Source organism: Triticum urartu, chromosome 2A, assembly GCF_056163025.1.
Source record: "Triticum urartu cultivar PI428250 chromosome 2A, HENAU_Tu73, whole genome shotgun sequence".
Taxonomy (NCBI): Eukaryota; Viridiplantae; Streptophyta; class Magnoliopsida; order Poales; family Poaceae; genus Triticum; species Triticum urartu.
Window position 1 is genome coordinate 31559841 of NC_141874.1, and position 20217 is coordinate 31580057.

The 20217-nt window shown below is 44.7% G+C and overlaps 1 protein-coding gene across 1 annotated transcript; it reads left to right on the plus strand.

Annotated features, from left to right (window-relative positions):
• The first annotated feature begins 11147 nt into the window (after positions 1-11147).
• Positions 11148-18599, plus strand: LOC125535260 (pumilio homolog 3). Its single transcript, XM_048698313.2, has 9 exons — positions 11148-11645; positions 13262-14322; positions 14405-14546; positions 14625-14732; positions 15601-15813; positions 15898-16008; positions 17128-17313; positions 17934-18108; positions 18187-18599. Exons 1-9 carry the CDS (start codon positions 11328-11330, stop codon positions 18267-18269), a joined length of 2397 nt encoding a protein of 798 aa, XP_048554270.2. The 5' UTR covers positions 11148-11327; the 3' UTR covers positions 18270-18599.
• Positions 18600-20217: the final 1618 nt, after the last annotated feature.

Consider the following 20217-nt stretch of genomic DNA (forward strand, 5'->3'; position numbering starts at 1 on the left):
ATGTCCTACAAGCACCGCTAGGTGAAGCTCCCGTCCCATAGAATCAAGACGTTATGAATGCTTGGCAGACACGTGTTGACGACTACTCCCTCGTTCAGTGCGGCATGCTTTACAACTTAGAGCCGGGGCTCCAAAAACGTTTTGAGAGACATGGAGCATACGAGATGTTCGAAGAGCTGAAAATGGTTTTTCAAGCTCATGCCCGGATCGAGAGATATGAAGTCTCCGATAAGTTCTTCAGCTGTAAGATGGAGGAAAATAGTTCTGTCAGTGAGCACATACTCACTATGTCTGGGTTGCATAACCGCTTGTCTCAGCTGGGAGTTAATCTCCCGGATGATGCGGTCATTGACAGAATCCTCCAGTCGCTTCCACCAAGCTACAAGAGCTTCGTGATGAACTTCAACATGCAGGGGATGCAAAAGACCATTCCTGAGTTGTTCTCAATGCTGAAATCAGCGGAGGTAGAAGTCAAGAAGGAACATCAAGTGTTGATGGTCAATAAAACCACTAAGTTCAAGAAAGGCAAGGGTAAAAAGAACTTCAAGAAGGACGGCAAGGAAGTTGCCGCGCCCGGCAAGCAAGCTGCCGGGAAGAAGCCAAAGAATGGACCCAAGCCCGAGACTGAGTGCTTTTATTGCAAGGGAAGCGGTCACTGGAAGCGGAACTGCCCTAAGTACTTAGCGGATAAGAAGGCCAACAAAACAAAAGGTATATGTGATATACATGTAATTGATGTGTACCTTACTAGTGCCCGTAGTAGCTCCTGGGTATTTGATACCGGTGCAGTTGCTCACATTTGTAACTCAAAGCAGGGGCTGCGGAATAAGCGGAAACTGGCAAAGGACGAGGTGACGATGCGCGTCGGGAATGGTTCCAAGGTCAATGTGATCGCCGTCGGCACGCTGCCTCTGCATCTCCCTTCGGGATTAGTTTTAAACCTTAATAATTGTTATTTAGTGCCAGCTTTGAGCATGAACATTGTATCGGGATCTCGTTTAATTCGAGATGGCTACTCTTTTAAATCTGAGAATAATGGTTGTTCCATTTTTTATGAGAGATATGTTTTATGGTCATGCTCCTATGGTGAATGGTTTATTCTTTATGAATCTCGAACGTGATGCTACACATGTTCATAATGTGAGTACCAAAAGAAGTAAGGTTGATAATGATAGTCCCACATACTTGTGGCACTGCCGCCTTGGTCACATAGGTGTCAAACGCATGAAGAAGCTCCATGCTGATGGACTTTTAGAGTCTCTTGATTATGAATCATTTGACACGTGCGAACCATGCCTTATGGGTAAAATGACCAAGACTCCGTTCTCAGGAACAATGGAGCGAGCAACCGACTTATTGGAAATCATACATACTGATGTGTGCGGTCCAATGAGTGTTGAGGCTCGCGGTGGCTACCGTTATGTTCTCACCCTCACTGATGATTTAAGTAGGTATGGGTATATCTACTTAATGAAACACAAGTCTGAAACCTTTGAAAAGTTCAAGGAATTTCAGAGTGAGGTTGAAAATCAACATGACAGGAAAATCAAGTTTCTACGATCAGATCGTGGAGGAGAATACTTGAGTCACGAATTTGGTACACACTTAAGAAAATGTGGAATAGTTTCACAACTCACGCCGCCTGGAACACCTCAACGTAACGGTGTGTCCGAACGTCGTAATCGCACTCTATTAGATATGGTGCGGTCTATGATGTCTCTTACCGATTTACCGCTATCTTTTTGGGGCTATGCTTTAGAGACTGCCGCATTCACTTTAAATAGGGCTCCGTCGAAATCCGTTGAGACGACACCGTATGAATTATGGTTTGGGAAGAAACCTAAGCTGTCGTTTCTAAAAGTTTGGGGATGCGATGCTTATGTGAAGAAACTTCAACATGAGAAGCTCGAACCCAAGTCGGAAAAATGCGTCTTCATAGGATACCCAAAAGAAACTATTGGGTACACCTTCTACCTCAGATCCGAAGGCAAGATCTTTGTTGCCAAGAATGGGTCCTTTCTAGAGAAAGAGTTTCTCTCGAAAGAAGTAAGTGGGAGGAAAGTAGAGCTTGATGAAGTATTACCTCTTGAATCGGAAAATGGCGCAACTCAAGAAAATGTTCCTGAGGTGCCTGCACCGACTAGAGAGGAAGTTAATGATAATGATCAAGATACTTCTGATCAAACTCCTACTGAAATTCGAAGGTCCACAAGGACACGTTCCGCACCAGAGTGGTACGGCAACCCTGTCTTGGAAATCATGTTGTTAGACAACGGTGAACCTTCGAACTATGAAGAAGCGATGGCGGGCCCGGATTCCGAAAAATGGCTGGAAGCCATGAAATCTGAGATAGGATCCATGTATGAAAACGAAGTATGGACTTTGACTGACTTGCCCGTTGAACGGCGAGCCATAGAAAATAAATGGATCTTTAAGAAGAAGACAGACGCGGATGGTAATGTGACCATCTATAAAGCTCGACTTGTCGCTAAGGGTTATCGACAAGTTCAAGGGTTGACTACGATGAGACTTTCTCACCGGTAGCGAAGCTGAAGTCCGTCCGAATCATGTTAGCAATTGCCGCATTCTACGATTATGAGATATGGCAAATGGACGTCAAAACGGCATTCCTTAATGGTTTCCTTAAGGAAGAATTGTATATGATGCAACCGGAAGGTTTTGTCGATCCTAAGAATGCTGACAAGGTATGCAAGCTCCAACGCTCGATTTATGGGCTGGTGCAAGCATCTCGGAGTTGGAACATTCGCTTTGATGAGATGATCAAAGCGTTTGGGTTCACGCAGACTTATGGAGAAGCCTGCGTTTACAAGAAAGTGAGTGGGAGCTCCGTAGCATTTCTCATACTATATGTGGATGACATACTTCTGATGGGAAATGATATAGAACTCTTGGACAGCATCAAGGCCTACTTGAATAAGAGTTTTTCAATGAAGGACCTTGGAGAAGCTGCTTATATATTAGGCATCAAAATCTATAGAGATAGATCGAGACTCCTCATAGGTCTTTCACAAAGCACATACCTTGATAAGATATTGAAGAAGTTCAATATGGATCAATCTAAGAAAGGGTTCTTGCCTGTGTTACAAGGTATGAAATTGAGCTCAGCTCAATGTCCGACCACGGCAGAAGATATAGAAGAGATGAGCGTCATCCCCTATGCATCAGCCATAGGTTCTATTATGTATGCCATGCTGTGTACCAGACCTGATGTAAACCTTGCCGTAAGTTTGGTAGGAAGGTACCAAAGTAATCCCGGCAAGGAACACTGGACAGCGGTCAAGAATATCCTGAAGTACCTGAAAAGGACTAAGGAAATGTTTCTCGTTTATGGAGGTGACGAAGAGCTCGTCGTAAAGGGTTACGTCGACGCTAGCTTCGACACAGATCTGGATGACTCTAAGTCACAGACCGGATACGTGTATATTTTGAATGGTGGGGCAGTAAGCTGGTGCAGTTGCAAGCAAAGCGTCGTGGCGGGATCTACATGTGAAGCGGAGTACATGGCAGCCTCGGAGGCAGCACATGAAGCAATATGGGTGAAGGAGTTCATCACCGACCTAGGAGTCATACCCAATGCGTCGGGGCCAATCAAACTCTTCTGTGACAACACTGGAGCCATCGCTCTTGCCAAGGAGCCCAGATTTCACAAGAAGACAAGGCACATCAAGCGTCGCTTCAACTCCATTCGTGAAAATGTTCAAGATGGAGACATAGAGATTTGTAAAGTGCACAAGGACCTGAATGTAGCAGATCCGTTGACTAAACCTCTCGCTAGAGCAAAACATGATCAACACCAGAATTCCATGGGTGTTCGATTCATCACAATGTAACTAGATTATTGACTCTAGTGCAAGTGGGAGACTGTTGGAAATATGCCCTAGAGGCAATAATAAAAGCATTATTATTATATTTCCTTGTTCATGATAATTGTCTTTATTCATGCTATAATTGTATTATCCGGAAATCGTAATACATGTGTGAATAACAGACACCTACATGTCCCTAGTAAGCCTCTAGTTGACTAGCTCGTTGATCAACAGATAGTCATGGTTTCCTGACTATGGACATTGGATGTCATTGATAACGAGATCACATCATTAGGAGAATGATGTGATGGACCAGACCCAATCCTAAACATAGCACAAGATCGTATAGTTCGTTTGCTAGAGTTTTCCAATGTCATAGTATCTTTTCCTTAGACCATGAGATCGTGTAACTCCCGGATACCGTAGGAGTGCTTTGGGTATACCAAACGTCACAACGTAACTGGGTGACTATAAAGGTAGACTACGGGTATCTCCGAAAGTGACTGTTGGGTTGACATGGATCAAGACTGGGATTTGTCACTCCGTATGACGGAGAGGTATCGCTGGGCCCACTCGGTAATGCATCATCATAATGAGCTCAAAGTGACCAAGTGTCTGGTCACGGGATCATGCATTACGGTACGAGTAAAGTGACTTGCCGGTAACGAGATTGAACGAGGTATTGGGATACCGACGATCGAATCTCGGACAAGTAACATATCGATTGACAAAGGGAATTGCATACGGGGTTGATTGAATCCTCGACATCGTGGTTCATCCGATGAAATCGTCGTGGAGCATGTGGGAGCCAACATGGGTATCCAGATCCCGCTGTTGGTTATTGACCGGAGAGTCGTCTCGGTCATGTCTGCTTGTCTCCCGAACCCGTAGGGTCTACACACTTAAGGTTCGGTGACGCTAGGGTTGAGAAGATATGTATATGCAGTAACCCGAATATTGTTCGGGGTCCCGGATGAGATCCCGGACGTCACGAGGAGTTCCGGAATGGTCCGGAGGTAAAGAATTATATATAGGAAGTGCTGTTTCGGCCATCGGGACAAGTTTCGGGGTCACCGGTATTGTACCGGGACCACCGGAAGGGTCCCGGGGGTCCACCGGGTGGGGCCACCTATCCCGGGGGGCCCCATGGGCTGAAGTGGGAGGGAACCCAGCCCTTAGTGGGCTGGGGCGCCACCCCCCAAGGGCCCATGCGGCTAGGGTTAGAGGGGAAACCCTAGAGGGGGCGCCCCTTGCCTTGGGGGGCAAGCCCCCCACCCTAGGCCGCCGCCCCCCCTAGTAGATCTCATCTACTAGGGCCGGCGCCCCCCCCCCCATGGCACCCCTATATATAGTGGGGGGGAGAGGAGGGATTGAGACCAGCCCCTGGCGCCTCCATCTCCCCCCGTTACGTCTCTCCCTCGTAGTCTTGGCGAAGCCCTGCTTCTGTCACGCCCTGCATCCACCACCACGCCGTCGTGCTGCTGGATCTTCACCAACCTCTCCTTCCCCCTTGCTGGATCAAGAAGGAGGAGACGTCTCCCGTCCCGTACGTGTGTTGAACGCGGAGGTGCCGTCCGTTCGGCGCTGGTCATCGGTGATTTGGATCACGTCGAGAACGACTACATCATCATCGTTCTTTTGAACGCTTCCGTGCGCGATCTACAAAGGTATGTAGATGCATCCAATGACTCGTTGCTAGATGAACTCCTAGATGATCTTGGTGAAACGAGTAGGAAAATTTTTTGTTTTCTGCAACGTTCCCCAACAGTAATTTCAAAAAAATTCCTACGCACACGCAAGATCATGGTGATGCATAGCAACGAGAGGGGAGAGTGTTGTCTACATACCCTCGTAGACCGAAGCGGAAGCGTTGACGCAACGTAGAGGAAGTAGTCGTACGTCTTCTCGGTCCAACCGATCCAAGCACCGTTACTCCGGCACCTCCGAGTTCTTGACACACGTACAGCTCGATGACGCACCCCGGGCTCCGATCCAGCAAAGCTTCGGGGAGGAGTTTCGTCAGCACGACGATGTGGTGACGATCTTGATGTTTAACCGTCGCAGGGCTTCGCCTAAGCACCGCTACAATATAATCGAGGTGTAATATCGTGGAGGGGGGCACCGCACACGGCTAAGGAACGATCACAAAGATCAACTTGTGTGTCCTAGGGTGCCCCCTTGCCCCCGTATATAAAGGAGCCAAGGGGAGGGGGCGGCCGGCCAAGGAGGGGCGCGCCAGGGGGGAGTCCTACTCCCACCGGGAGTAGGACTCCCTTCTTTCCTAGTTGGAGAAGGAGAAGGGGGGAAAGAGGAGGAAGAGGGGAAGGAAAGGGGGGGCGCCGCCCCCCTTCCCTTGTCCTATTCGGACTAGGAAGGGGAGGGGCGCGCGGCCACCTCCTGCCTCCTTCTCTCTTCTCCCTCAAGGCCCATGTTGGCCCAATAACCCCCCGGGGGGTTCTGGTAACCCCCCGGTACTCCGGTAAAATGATGATTTCACCCGGAACGATTCCGATGCCCAAATATAGGTTTCCAATATATCGATATTTATGTCTCGACCATTTTGAGACTCCTCATCATGTCCGTGATCACATCTGGGACTCCGAACAACCTTCGGTACATCAAAATACATAAACTCATAATGAAACTGTCATCGTAACTTTAAGCGTGCGGACCCTACGGTTCGAGAACAATGTAGACATGACCGAGACACGTCTCCGGTCAATAACCAATAGCGGGACCTGGATGCCCATATTGGCTCCTACATATTCTATGAAGATCTTTATCGGTCAGACCACATAACTACATACGTTGTTCCCTTTGTCATCGGTATGTTACTTGCCCGAGATTCGATCGTCGGTATCCAATACCTAGTTCAATCTCGTTACCGGCAAGTCTCTTTACTCGCTCCGTAATACATCATCTCACAACTAACACATTAGTTGCAATGCTTGCAAGGCTTATGTGATGTGCATTACCGAGAGGGCCCAGAGATACCTCTCCGACAAACGGAGTGACAAATCCTAATCTCGAAATACGCCAACCCAACATGTACCTTTGGAGACACCTGTAGAGCTCCTTTATAATCACCCAGTTACGTTGTGACGTTTGGTAGCACACAAAGTGTTCCTCCGGTAAACGGGAGTTGCATAATCTCATAGTCATAGGAACATGTATAAGTCATGAAGAAAGCAATAGCAACATACTAAACGATCGGGTGCTAAGCTAATGGAATGGGTCATGTCAATTAGATCATTCAACTAATGATGTGATCCCGTTAATCAAATAACAACTCTTTGTCTATGGTTAGGAAACATAACCATCTTTGATTAACGAGCTAGTCAAGTAAAGGCATACTAGTGACACTTTGTTTGTCTATGTATTCACACATGTATTATGTTTCCGGTTAATACAATTCTAGCATGAATAATAAACATTTATCATGATATAAGGAAATAAATAATAACTTTATTATTGCCTCTAGGGCATATTTCCTTCAAAGCCCACTAATATTGCTTACCAATCCATAACTTCTCGAGTGGAAGAACCCAACAAAGCTACTAAGTTCGTAGCGCCGTCCTCCGATTCCGTAGGTGTGCATCAATAATTAAAGAAGGCATGTCTTTTTAGGTGTAACTGCTCCCCTTACACACTTGAAGGCACATGCTAGGGCCCCCTAGAGGTCATGATGCGCGTGAGACGTATACATGCATGGGACATGCAGAAATAATGTAACGTTCGGTGTGTGAGTGACGTATATGCTGGATGGTGCATGCTCATGAAATCCATCACTCCAAGGAGTATGCCAGGGGAGACAAACAAACATCTAAGCTAACGGAACACAACCTTCGACAAACCCTAATGTGTTAGGGCACCGGCATATTTAAAACAAACAACATTCCCGCGAGGACATGGATCACACCATGAGAGCCTCTGGCGAAGATAGCCCCGACCTCGAGACCAAACAACATTGATACAACCGACCATTTTGTTAAGAAAGATGAATGGCATAGCTCTTCTCCTTTGAAAGGTACTTGATGAGTAGTTTCTATACCGAAGGCCAAGAAGATCTCACCACCCCAACCAGGGCTTTGAATACATAAACGAATGAATGACAACTTCAACAATTACCATCGGAACCTAGGGCCACACGGCCCACGCACACACCACTAGTAGCTGTCACATTAGTAGTGTGTCTTAAGGTATTGTGCCACTGATAAATTACACTAGGGTTAGGCTACTGGGTCCATGAATTGGTGGCATCTATACTTCTCGCCGCGCCACTAGCAATCTACTATTGATGATGTGTGCTCGTTCTGGCACATCACCAGTATTTTGGGCAAATACCATTGGCGCGTCTCTTTGAAGGCGCGTCACTGACGTAGATTGCTGATAAGCATTTCTACGCTAGTGACAAGATACACTCAATTGCAATCTTTGGGATCTTCTCTTAGAAGTTACTTGTTGTGTTTTTCTTATCCAAGGCCAAGAAGGTCTCAGCAGCCAGGCCTTTGGAAACAAAAGCAAACCCCATCCTTTCCATTTCCGAAATAGTGCATTTGTGACACACACACACACTCCCCAGTACACCACCACCATCATACGATTTGTGATGATGGCCAACGTTTTTTGTACTAGCAACCCATGCCATGCCACCCACTATCACACAAACCCTCCTAGATCTTGACACCGTCTCCACCTAACTCAACCATTATGGTATGCACCATAACCAATATTCACACCACACAATGTTCTTGTGCCCTAATTTTGTTCTCCTGCGGAAGCTATGATAGGTAACCCAGCCACCGCCAGTTACCAATCCACAACCGTCCGGGAGGAAGAACCTGACAAAAGTACTCATTTTGTAGTTGTCGTCATCTGATTCCGCAGGCATGCATCAATAATAAAAGAAGGCGTCCCTTTTTAGGCCTAACTGTCCCCACTTACGCGCGCGACATATACGTGCATGGGACATACAGATGCAATGTAACGTTCGGTGCGCGGTGATGTATACGATGCATGGATCATGCACGTGAAATCCGTCGCTCCAGGGAGTACGTGAGGGGAGATAAAACGGACGTCTAGATTGGACCAGAAGCTAACGGAACATCACCGCTGACAAGCCTAACATGAGGGCACGGACATATTTAACAAAATGGATTCCCGTGAGCCTTTGTCGAAGATAACCGTCACCTTGACATCAAACAACACAAATACAACATACCATTTTCTCTGTTAAGAAATAGGAAAGACATGGATCTCCTTGAAAGGTACTTGTTGACTGATTTCTATCCAGGTCTTTGAAACACACAAGCAAACAAATGACAACTTCAGTGGTCACCATCGGAGTTCAATCGGATCAGCCATCACAAGAACCCTCCTAGATCATATCATCAGTTCCATCCAAGTCAACCATCACGGTATGCACCATGACCAATATTCGCATCACACAATGTTCTTGTCCCCTAATTTTGTTCTCCTGCAAAAGCTATGGTAGGTAACCCAACTACCGCCAGTTACCAATCCATAACCGTTTGGGAGGAAGAACTGGACAAAAGTACTAATTTTGCAGTTGTCGTCATCTGATTTCATCAATAATTAAAGAAGGCGTAATTGTCCCCACTTACGTGCGCAACGTATACGTGCATGGGATATGCAGACACAATGTAACGTTTGGTGCGTGAGTAACGTATACGCTGCATGGATCATGCACGTGAAATCCGTCGCTCCAAGGAGTACGCGAGGGGAGATAAACGGACGCCTAGACTGGACCAGCAGCTAACGGAACACCACCGCCGACAAGCCTAAGATGAGGGCACCGGCATATTTAAAACAAACGGATTCCTGCAAGCCTCTAGCGAAGATAACCCTGACCTCGACATCAAACAAGACAAACACAACATACCATTTTCTTTGTTAAGAAAGATGAAAGACATGGATCTCCTTGAAAGGTATTTGTTGACTAATTTCTATCTAGGTTTTTTAAACACACAAGTGAACGAATGGCAACTTCAGTGGTCACCATCAGAGCCCTATCGGAACAGCCATCACATGAACCCTCCTAGATCCTAGCACCGGCTCGACCCAAGTCAACCATTATGATAGGCACCATAACCAATATTTGCATGACACGAAGTTCTTGCCCCCTAATTCCGTCCTCATTTGAAAGCCACGATAGATAAACCCACCAATATCGGTTACCAATCCATAGCCACTGGATCAGAAGAACCCGACAAAACTACTAAACTCGTAGTTGTTGTCATCTGATTCCCAATACGCGCATCAATAATTAAGAAGGCATGCCTTTTTAGGCGTAACCGTCCCCTTACCCGCTTCGAGACACACACAAGGCACTCCCAAGGCGTCGCGATGCGCGTGAGACGTATACGTGCATGGGACATGCAGACGCAACGTAACATTCGGTGCGTAAGTGACGTATACGCTGCATGGCACATGCACGTGAAATCCGTCCCTCCAAGGGGTACGTGAGGGGTGACAAACTGACGTCTGAACCGGACCAGACGCTAACGGAACACCACCGTCAACAAAGCCCTGACGTGAGGGCGCCGCCATATTTAAAACAAAACGGCATTCTTCGTTACCCAACCTCGACATCAAAGAGCACGAATACAACATATCGTTTCCTTTGTTATTAAGAAAGACTAGCGACATGGATATCCTTGAAAGGCATATGTTTTGACTTGACTGATATCCATCTCATTGAAGGGCACTTGTTGACTGATTTCTTATTGGGACAAACAAGATCTCAACGGGCAGGTCTTTGGAAAACACAAACGCACGCATGGCAGCTTCGACGGTGACCACCCAAGCCGAGGGCCACCCGAACCCGGTCCACGCACACGCGACCGATCTCCCCATTTCCTTTTGGATGGTTAGATGGACAGTGTTATCCTCATCCCATCAGGATCCAATTTTTGATACTCACATTTATTCTGAATTTATTTCAAGATTTCCGGCAATGCGCGTTGAAATGCGCTTGCGTACGCACCGTGTTATTTTATTTTATATATTAAAAAAAGAAAACTGAACCGCGCCGCGCTCCATATCCTTGCGTGACCACCACATGTCTATCCATCTCTAGTCTACTCGTCCACTGACAACCGGGGCCGGCGCCCGCGGCCCCGGCGCGGCTCCGGCGACCCGCGCCCACCGGCCCAGCACGCGCCAGTAACGGCCGCGCCGTTTTGTCCCGTCCCCGTCCCCGTCCCCGGCTCGCCGTCGCTATCCATCCGCGCAGCCCCTTTGACCTGCGCCCGCCCGCGCCTATATATACGCCACCCCAGGGTCAGGGCCCCATTCCCTGCCCTGCCACCCCACCCCCACCCCCACCCCACCGCCGCTCCCCAAAATTTTCCGTTCCCTCCCTCGTCCCGCGCCCCCGCTTAAACCCCTAACCCTAGCGACCTCGCCGCCGCCGCCGCCGCCACCGCAAGGCCATTTCGGTGCGCGTCTGTCGGTCGCACGCGGGGCGGGCTTTCCGGGATGGCGCCGTTCGGGGACGGTGGCGGGATGGGGGGAGGCCCGTTCGGCGACGGCGGGATGGGCGGCGGCGCGTTCGGCGGCGCCGGGCGCGCGTTCGGGCACGGCGGGGAGGAGGACGCGGGGTGGGGATGGGACCCGCTGCGCAGCGGCAGCGCCCCGCCGACCATGGACGGCGCGCTGCTGGGGGCGGAGGGGGTTCTTGGCGGACGAGGAGGCGGGATGGGCGGCGGCGGCGGCGGGGGTTCGTTCTTCTCCGGCGCCGGCGGGCTCGGCGCCAGGCTCGACGAGGTCAGCAGGCGCCGCGGGGTAATCGACCAGGTAAAAAGAAGGCCGGCGGCGCTGTTTCTTGATTGGTCCTGTATGCTTCAATCCTGTCCTGTTCCGTGCTTTTCCGTTGCTGGTTAATGGCGTCGTGCCGTGCCCGTGCCGTGCGTGCTGTAGATTGGATCTAACATCTATCCGTGTGCTCTAGCAGGGGGTTCCCGTCGGATTTCGTTTCGATATGTGCGCCGCTAGTTCCTTTCTTGCTCGCGCGAGGGTGGCTGCCTGTAAATTTGTTATCTTTTTGAAGGTTGCTATTGATTGGTAGTCTAATTGAGCAGATGCTGCCGAGCGAGGGTTACGGCATAGATTGTTTCCGATTGAGGACATTATGCCCTGCTTTGTGCGCCTACGGGGGTTGAAATTGGATGGTTCAGGTCTCTATGTGTGATAAAGTTGGCGAAAGCCTGATTCTTTCTATTGTTTCTGTCCTGTATCGGTTCTAATGTTTCAGATGTAGGCAAGGACCAGTGTTTTGGTTCCTGTTGGTGAAGTGTTTGGTGGTGATGACTGGCTGGAAGCATCGTCATCTTGATCCATGTGTGATCTATGGTTTTACTGATTGATTTGATTGTCCACATGTCTTCTTGGTTGTGCAGTCCTGTTTCTGCTCAATGTCATCACAATGGAACCTATTGTAGATTTGGTGGATGACGGAGGGAGTAGTATATTCGAGTACTGCAAGCATTCAGCTGGAACATCTTTTGTCAAAATTTTGCCTAGCTTGTAGTTGTAACCATTGTTAGTTATCTGCTTGGCAATCGCTTGAGTTGCGATTTATGTGTCTGTTCACCGAGATGAGTTGGATCATGGGGAAACGTGGCATCTGCTTTTGGTAGATGCCCTGTTTCTCTTGTTCAGTCTGATGATTATTTTTCGTTTCAATGTTGTAAGGCCATTTGGCTTTATTATCCTAATATAGCATGAGGTGTTTAGCATAGGTATTAATAACCTGCTGCCTGCGTTGACTGCTTTGTTTCAGTATGGCTTAGTGCGTTCTGTGTGCTGTATTGAGTGGTAAATATCATCAAGCTTATATGTGGCAAGCAAGGTTTTGGATTTTTGGTCAGTTATTAAGTGTACAAATATGTCGCCCTTTTTCATTTACGTTTTTGATAATTTATTTCTCTTTTCTCTCTGGAAAAGGAGAGGGATTGAGAGGAAGGTAGCTGGTTTGGGTGAAGAAAAGAGAAATATGGTAGGGTTTGCAGTTGGTTCATGCTCTGCAAATCAAAGGCACAACTCTACCTATCACTTCTTCCCTGTTACATCTATATTTGAATTGGCCCTTGTTTTGTACTAAATCACCCATGCTAACCAATGCAGCTACACAAGTTTAGGCTATGGACTTGTGGTACTCTGTCATGGAATATGTTGTGAGCTCATTGCGCTTGCGTCCTCATAACTTCCTTTTTTGGTGGTTTAACTTTTGGTATTTATTCTTATGTGATTGTGTAACTGGTGTGTGCAAATATCATCAGCAAAAGCTTGCATCTATCCTGATTTACTAAATGAATCTCATATAAAGACACCAATTTCAGATGTATGTAGTTTTGCTGTTCATGTTCATAATTGGTACATCATTTAATAAAGTTTTGTGTTCTTTGTTTCAGGACCATTATGGTAACTCTGCATTACTATCTAAAGGTGTCGGAGGCTCCCAGCTTAATGGTACCAGAGGGTTTGATGGGCAGCCATTTAGAGCAAGCATAGTTCGCGGTGTTGGCGCAACACCAAACCACTCCACATTTGATATGGGTTCAACATTGGCAGAACATGATGCTGAATTTTATGGCCATCAGAATCACTTCATGCCAGACATGGGAAAGATCAACACTTTTGGCAGAAGGGACTTTGATTCTACTTATCTCTCAGATTCTGATCTTTCAGATACTTTCTCTGGATTGAGGCTGTCTAATAGGGCATCATTTGATGAAAGAAGTCATGAGAAAGAGCTGCTGGATGAAATGCTTATGCATCGCAGATATTTCAACTCTAATATGGCTGATGATAGCCGGCTTCCTTCAGCTGGTAATGCTTTTCACTCACCTAGGTCCAAGCACATGGATTTTCGCCCGACACGTCGAAATTGTTTACGTAGGCAGAACGGTTCAATTGATGCCCCCAATGTCCCAAGGATGAATCACCATCACATGGATAATGTTGATCAACTGTCTTTTGCTGAAAGGCTAACTTTGATGCAGTCAGGCAATTTGCGTGGGGAGGCCAATTATCTCCGTGATGCAGCTACAACAAATATGATAAACCCCTTGAGCAGTAGAAACAACACCATTACAGACTTGGATTTGGTTAGGAATCGTAGGGCATACCTTGAGGATCAGTTTGCCCGGCAGTGTCTGCAGAATGAAAGTAGTTATGTACCAAAATCTGGTCTCTCTTATAGTGGTAACAGGCTCTATCATGATGAGCCTTGTTTCCCCTCTTCAAGGGCGCAGAGATTAGGGTCTCAGTTTCATCCTAATTTGGGGAGCATCCCATGTCATGGTGACCAGCAATCACGGCTCTTCTCTGTTAATAGAAGGCCAGCTGGTAGGAATATGGGCCTACAGAGCAATCAAGATAATGCTGTAGAACACTGCATAGATTCTATTGATAGAAACAGTGATGAGACCCTGGAGCTACTTGATGCAGTTGGCCATGTCATGAATGTCAGGTATATTATTCTTTTATTCCGCAGTCGGCTTTTTAGTTCAATATATTTCTATAGAAGTCATCTCATTTTCATCTTAATGCAGTGTGGATCAACATGGCAGTCGGTTTATTCAACAGAAACTAGAAGAAGCATCTGCTGAGGATAGGGAAAAGATCTTTCCAGAGATACTGGCCAATGTTATTGCTCTAACAACTGATGTGTTTGGTAATTATGTGATCCAGAAGGTACATCAACATGTCCTGGTAATTTGATGATTATTTGTTTTTTGGGCTATACTGATGTTTGTGATACACTGTTCACAGTTCTTTGAGTTTGCTACGGAGAGCCAGCTGAAACAGTTAGCAGATAAACTCAATGGCCACATTAAGGCTCTAAGCGGTCAGATGTATGGTTGTAGAGTTGTTCAAAAGGTCAGTTTAATGTTAATGATTTGTTTCTGTTAAGAGTTTCATGCAAAATTTGTTCCTTCTGCTTTTCTGTAAATGTCCTAACTAAAAATGCAACCATAAAAAATCAGTATTAAAGAATTTTTATGATTTTTGAGTAATCAAAATTCAGTGTAGGAATGGGTAGTTAGAAAACAGTTTGTGAGTTATTTAGCCATTTTTTGTGACAAAATTATGTGGTACTGCATATTTCACAAAAATGCATTTATCTTTTGATTTAGTTTGTGCCCTGACCTTGTTTCGGATGCTCCAGCTGTTTGTACATGAGATAATCCAGCAAATTCTGGTACTTCCGTGTTGCTGCTAGTAGTAACTTGACAGCACAGCCATACTTAGACCTCCAAAAGGTCAATCTTCAGTTTACTTGACTTTTGAGCCTGCTAGTAGTAACTTGACAGCCATTCAAGTATGTCTTGGTTATTCACGAGGCCATCCATTTGTTGTTATGTGATGACCTGATTTCTTGTCTTCCAATGGCATTTAACATTGTGATGACCAACTCATTGATTTGTCATACCCATACTAAACAAAGGTTAGGTTCAGAGATAGTGCTGCATTGTCGAGTTTTACTCCTTTTGATGTAGTAAATTTATTGACTGGTGTTTATCTTACCCTGTAACATTGAGTAGTAAATCATTATTTGTTTGTATAGATGTCAGCACGCTCCCTTTCTACTCATTTTGGAGCACCTGTTCTTCACTTCTAAGAGTTGTTGCATTGAATGGTAGTTCTATCCATTGGGGTTTTGATTGACATGGCACATTTGCAATGGAGTTTTATAATATCTCTAGCATGCTTTAAATTATAAAATTCTAATATTCTGTATTGACAGGTTATTGAGGTAGTTGATATGGACACAAAGATTGCTATAGTTTATGAGCTCATGGATTCTGTTCTGGATTGTATCGGTGATCAGAATGGCAACCATGTAATCCAGAAGTGCATTGAGTGTGTTCCTGAAGATCGCATTCCATTTGTTATAGAGCCTATACTATCACAAATTTGTAAGCTTTGCACTCACCAATATGGCTGTAGAGTTATTCAGGTACAAAAATTGCACATTATTTTTCTTTTTAAAGTGTTAGATAAATCCCTTTTGAACAAAGAAGATTGTAATATGTATTTGCAGAGAGTTTTGGAGCATTGCCGTAAACCGGCGACTCAAAGTGCTGTGATGAATGAAATTGTGCAGCATGCTTTTTCTTTGACTGAAGATAAATATGGGAACTACGTTGTTCAGGTATGTCAGTACACTCTGTATATGTATTGTATATACTGGAATAGTTTTGTATTTCTGCGTTGACTTGTATGATATACATTGTACAGCCCTAAGCCACTGGTCCAGCCAAATAATCTGCATATTTTGCTGACAAAATAATTTGTTTCTATTGAATTCTGACTTCTGAGTGACATCCTAACTAGAAAGGTTGTGTTGCATTTATCATGTGAACTGACAATAGGATACATTTCCTTACTAGCTGCAGTTGCAGGTCTCTTTCATATTGAAGTGTGTAAAATCTATTTGATCCAATAACAAATAATTTTGCACTTATCTGCAGGGATTTCCTTTTCAATTAAAAGACCAACTTGTTTTAGGAATACTTGGATAAATAATACACATTTTTTTAGCAAGACTTGAACATGACTTGATCAGTTAACAACCTAGTTTCTGCATGTTTTTGAATATTAAAATGTTAGTCTATTTTAAACAAAGTCTTGTACATTACATGCGTACATTTTATTATATAAATCTCAGAAGCTAAAAAAAGAGCTAGGCTTTAATTTTATGTTTTGCCACCGCGTTGTGCTTTTCTGACAAAGCAAACGCCTGAGCGCAATTCTGCGCACATTAAGCGCAAGGCGTTTTACTGTGGCCTAGAGCCTAGGTGTGCCTTTTTAACTATGACAAATCTAACGATGTACTTCTGACTGAAAATGCAAGTCTTTTGGGACATGACTGCACTTTGACCATATAGAACATGTTGTCTCACATAAACGTAGTTATGCATTGCAGAAGTAATAGTCCATGATGAATCTAGTAATATCAAACTTAATACTTCTGTATATACCATATTATCTAATTTGATAATATCTGTCCATGAGGATTTTGAAGTATCAATTAAAAATAAACATAGTTTACCTTTAAAGGGGTTTTCATAGTCATTCTAATTTTCCAATGCTGGTGCTCCAAAGCAAGTTATGTTAGCAATATGCAGTCCTTATCTAATTGTCTGGCCATGTTATCTGTTCAGTAATAAACCATTTGAGAATTGAAGCATGTAAAAGTTCCCATGTCATTTGATACATTTGTATTTGTTCAGTCCATTTTATTACTTATTGATGAACCTTTACTCTTCAGCATGTCTTGCAACATGGGAAGCCAGAGGAGCGGTCGTCCATTATTCAGAAGCTCACAGGGCAAGTGGTTATCTTGAGCCAGCAGAAATATGCATCTAATGTCATTGAAAAGTGTTTGACCTACGGAACTCCTGAAGAGCGTGATGTCCTTATAAGGGAGATATTTTCTTGTGGTCAAACATTTCAGGTTTGTCCCACTGTGCATCACTGCATGTTTTCTAATCAAACTATTCTGATCTTGAAAACTACATTTCCTTTGGAAATACACAGGGATACGTGGCACTTAGCACGTCTCCCTTGCATGAGTACCCAAACTGCCTGGTAGTCAACTGGTTTACAGGAACCCCCTCTGAACGGCACACTGTTTGAGAGGTGATACTGAGTTCAGTTTGCCAGATTTGGTTATTAGTCATCACACTGCCTGTGCAAAACCAATCACCCACAGCATGTGTTCCTAAGATCATATGTACTTTTTTTTGTTATATGCAACATATTTTCCATACAAACCTAGCCTATTACTGATAGACCAGAGTATCTTCACTGCTACAAATATCTGAGTATCTTAGCTGCCAACTTTTCGATTGGTGCGGTCATTTCTCTAAGCCCTAAAATGTGTTGTTCTTTTTGTATGGCTGCAAAACCCTTGCAGGTTTAGTGTGTGCCTTCTGGGTCTTGGTTATCAGACAAACCTTGGTTATAACTTGTTACTGTGTTCTATTATTAGCTGTGCAATTTTTTTCGTGATGCACACCAATTCTTTAGTGATTTGAGTGCACTTCATTCTGACTTTGCCCATTTGTTATGCAGACACTGATGAAGGATCAGTTTGGCAACTACGTCGTACAGAAAGTCCTTCAGACCTGTGATGACAAACACCTTGAGATGATCCTGTCAAGCATCAAGGTGCACTTGAACGAGCTGAAGAACTACACATATGGGAAGCATATCGTTGCACGGGTTGAGAAGTTAATTATCACAGGAGGTAAACAGACGGTCAAACTGATGTATCGCAAGATGTGGATTTCTTTTCAGATTCCTAATATTTTCCGCTTGATCTCAGAGAACCGGGTGCGCCTGGCGTCGAAGCCCTGCCGATGTCAACAGGCGGCGAAGTGCGCTGACGCTGACGCTGATTCTTCTTAAAGCATTTGCCATCACTTCTGGTGGCGACATGGATGGGCTGTGGAGGTTTTTCTGTTGGTACAGCGTGCATGTAATGTCATGCCTTGGTAAAGAGGAGCAAGGTGTTCCCTTTCCTGTCTTGTATAGAATCTGGAGAGTCTTCGGGAAACTTCCGAGTAACTAGTTGAGTATTAGGGTTTGCCGCTGTATATCTTTTCGGCCATGTAAAAGTTTACAGGTGGATATATAGCTGTACATGTTATGGAGTTGTTAGCTTGGTGAATTGTGACTGTTTAATTTGTTTCCGTTGTTGCTGCTACTTGATGGGGTTAACTTTCTTTGCAAAACCAATGTCTTTGTATTATAGTTCTAGTTTACCTTGTGGTACCTAAGGCTACCAGTAGCTCGGAGTTCTTCTCTAATGGTGCGCCTAACATTCTCAAACAAACCCTCTTTTGTTCAAGCAAATGAACTGGTTTTCTAAAATTGATGTGAATTGATTACCAATGTGCATCACTAGTTTCAAGCAATATTTGCTTGTGTTTAGCTTTTTAACTCTTGTAAGCTTCATTGTTTCAACAAGTATTGAAAAGGGCCAACATTGGAGTAGTTTCTGCTTCAGCTCCAAGTTAGCTAGATGCACTGCTCAGGGGTCTTGACCGAGAAACCCACATTTGCCATAGTATGAAGTGAAAGGCCCTGTCCACATTCAGTTTCAACCCATCATGGACCGGTATCGTCCATCGCACCATCAAACTATCTTGTTGTGCATATAGTAGGTGATTCACAACGAAGCTTTGTCCAGCTGGATACTGAATTCCCAATATCTCACATGCTCATTTTAACGCAAAAATAAATAAATCTGAAAACACGTACACAAGGATGGAAACATTCCGCATTGCCCCAAAACTTAAAATGGCGAGCACAGTGCTACTTCCTCAGCCTTTTAGATGTCTATATTTTGACTGTGATATGAAGCAAGGGAGAAGGCATCAAGTATTTATACATGTTTCGTGGGGAATCTCTATTAAGTAACCGGACACCATATGGTGGTAGTTGGTGCTATGTATTGCTTATTGATGGGAACATGGGAACGTGTACATATACGTGAAAGTGAGTAAGAACCACAAAAATAAGGCATGTTAAAAGGACGCGGACTTTCCCAGCTCGAGCTCAAATAAGCTTGGGTGAACAGTAAATTTTTTCTTTCAAAAACCTGATTTTTTTTTGGTGACAAACTAGAGTGCTTGCAAAGAGTCGTCATGGAATCACATTCCTGGGAGGCGTGGCAAAAGAAAATTGATTAAAATTGCTACTTTCAAAAGCTAACTGTTCTTTTTTGCCACGACTTCCACAAATATGATTTTCATGATGAAATTTTGCAAGCTCTTCAAACATTTGTTGGTGTTTGTCACAAAAAATTTCAGATTTTTTGAAATTTTCGAAATGTTTTTCGAGGTTACTGTTCATTGCGAGCTCATTTGAGCTCGCGAGCAGAAGGTTACATTCCATGTTAAAAGGCCTTATTATATTATCATTACTAGAGTTGTGACACTAGTGTAATGATACCGGGAACCACTCATCTAGCAAGGACCTATACAATGATTGGCCATTCATTCTTTGTCATCTGCCAGGAACCACTCATCTAGCGAGGACCTATACAAAGATTGGCCATTCATTCCTTGTCATCTGCCAAGAACCACTCATCTAGCATGCTGAAACATCGCCATTGACATCAGGGAGTTAGTTACAAGGACAAATGAAAAAGGGTTCACATCAAGGAAATATAATGTTGAAGGAGCGGCTCATGTCGTGGTTTTGAAGTGGGAACCGGCCGGTTGTGCACTGTTTTCATCATTCTCTATAACATGTAGTAGAAATTACAAAATTCTAGTCATGAGAATTTGAATCTTGATGGTGAGATTCTACATCCAATTATCGACTCAACTAACTTATGCTAAATTCCTAG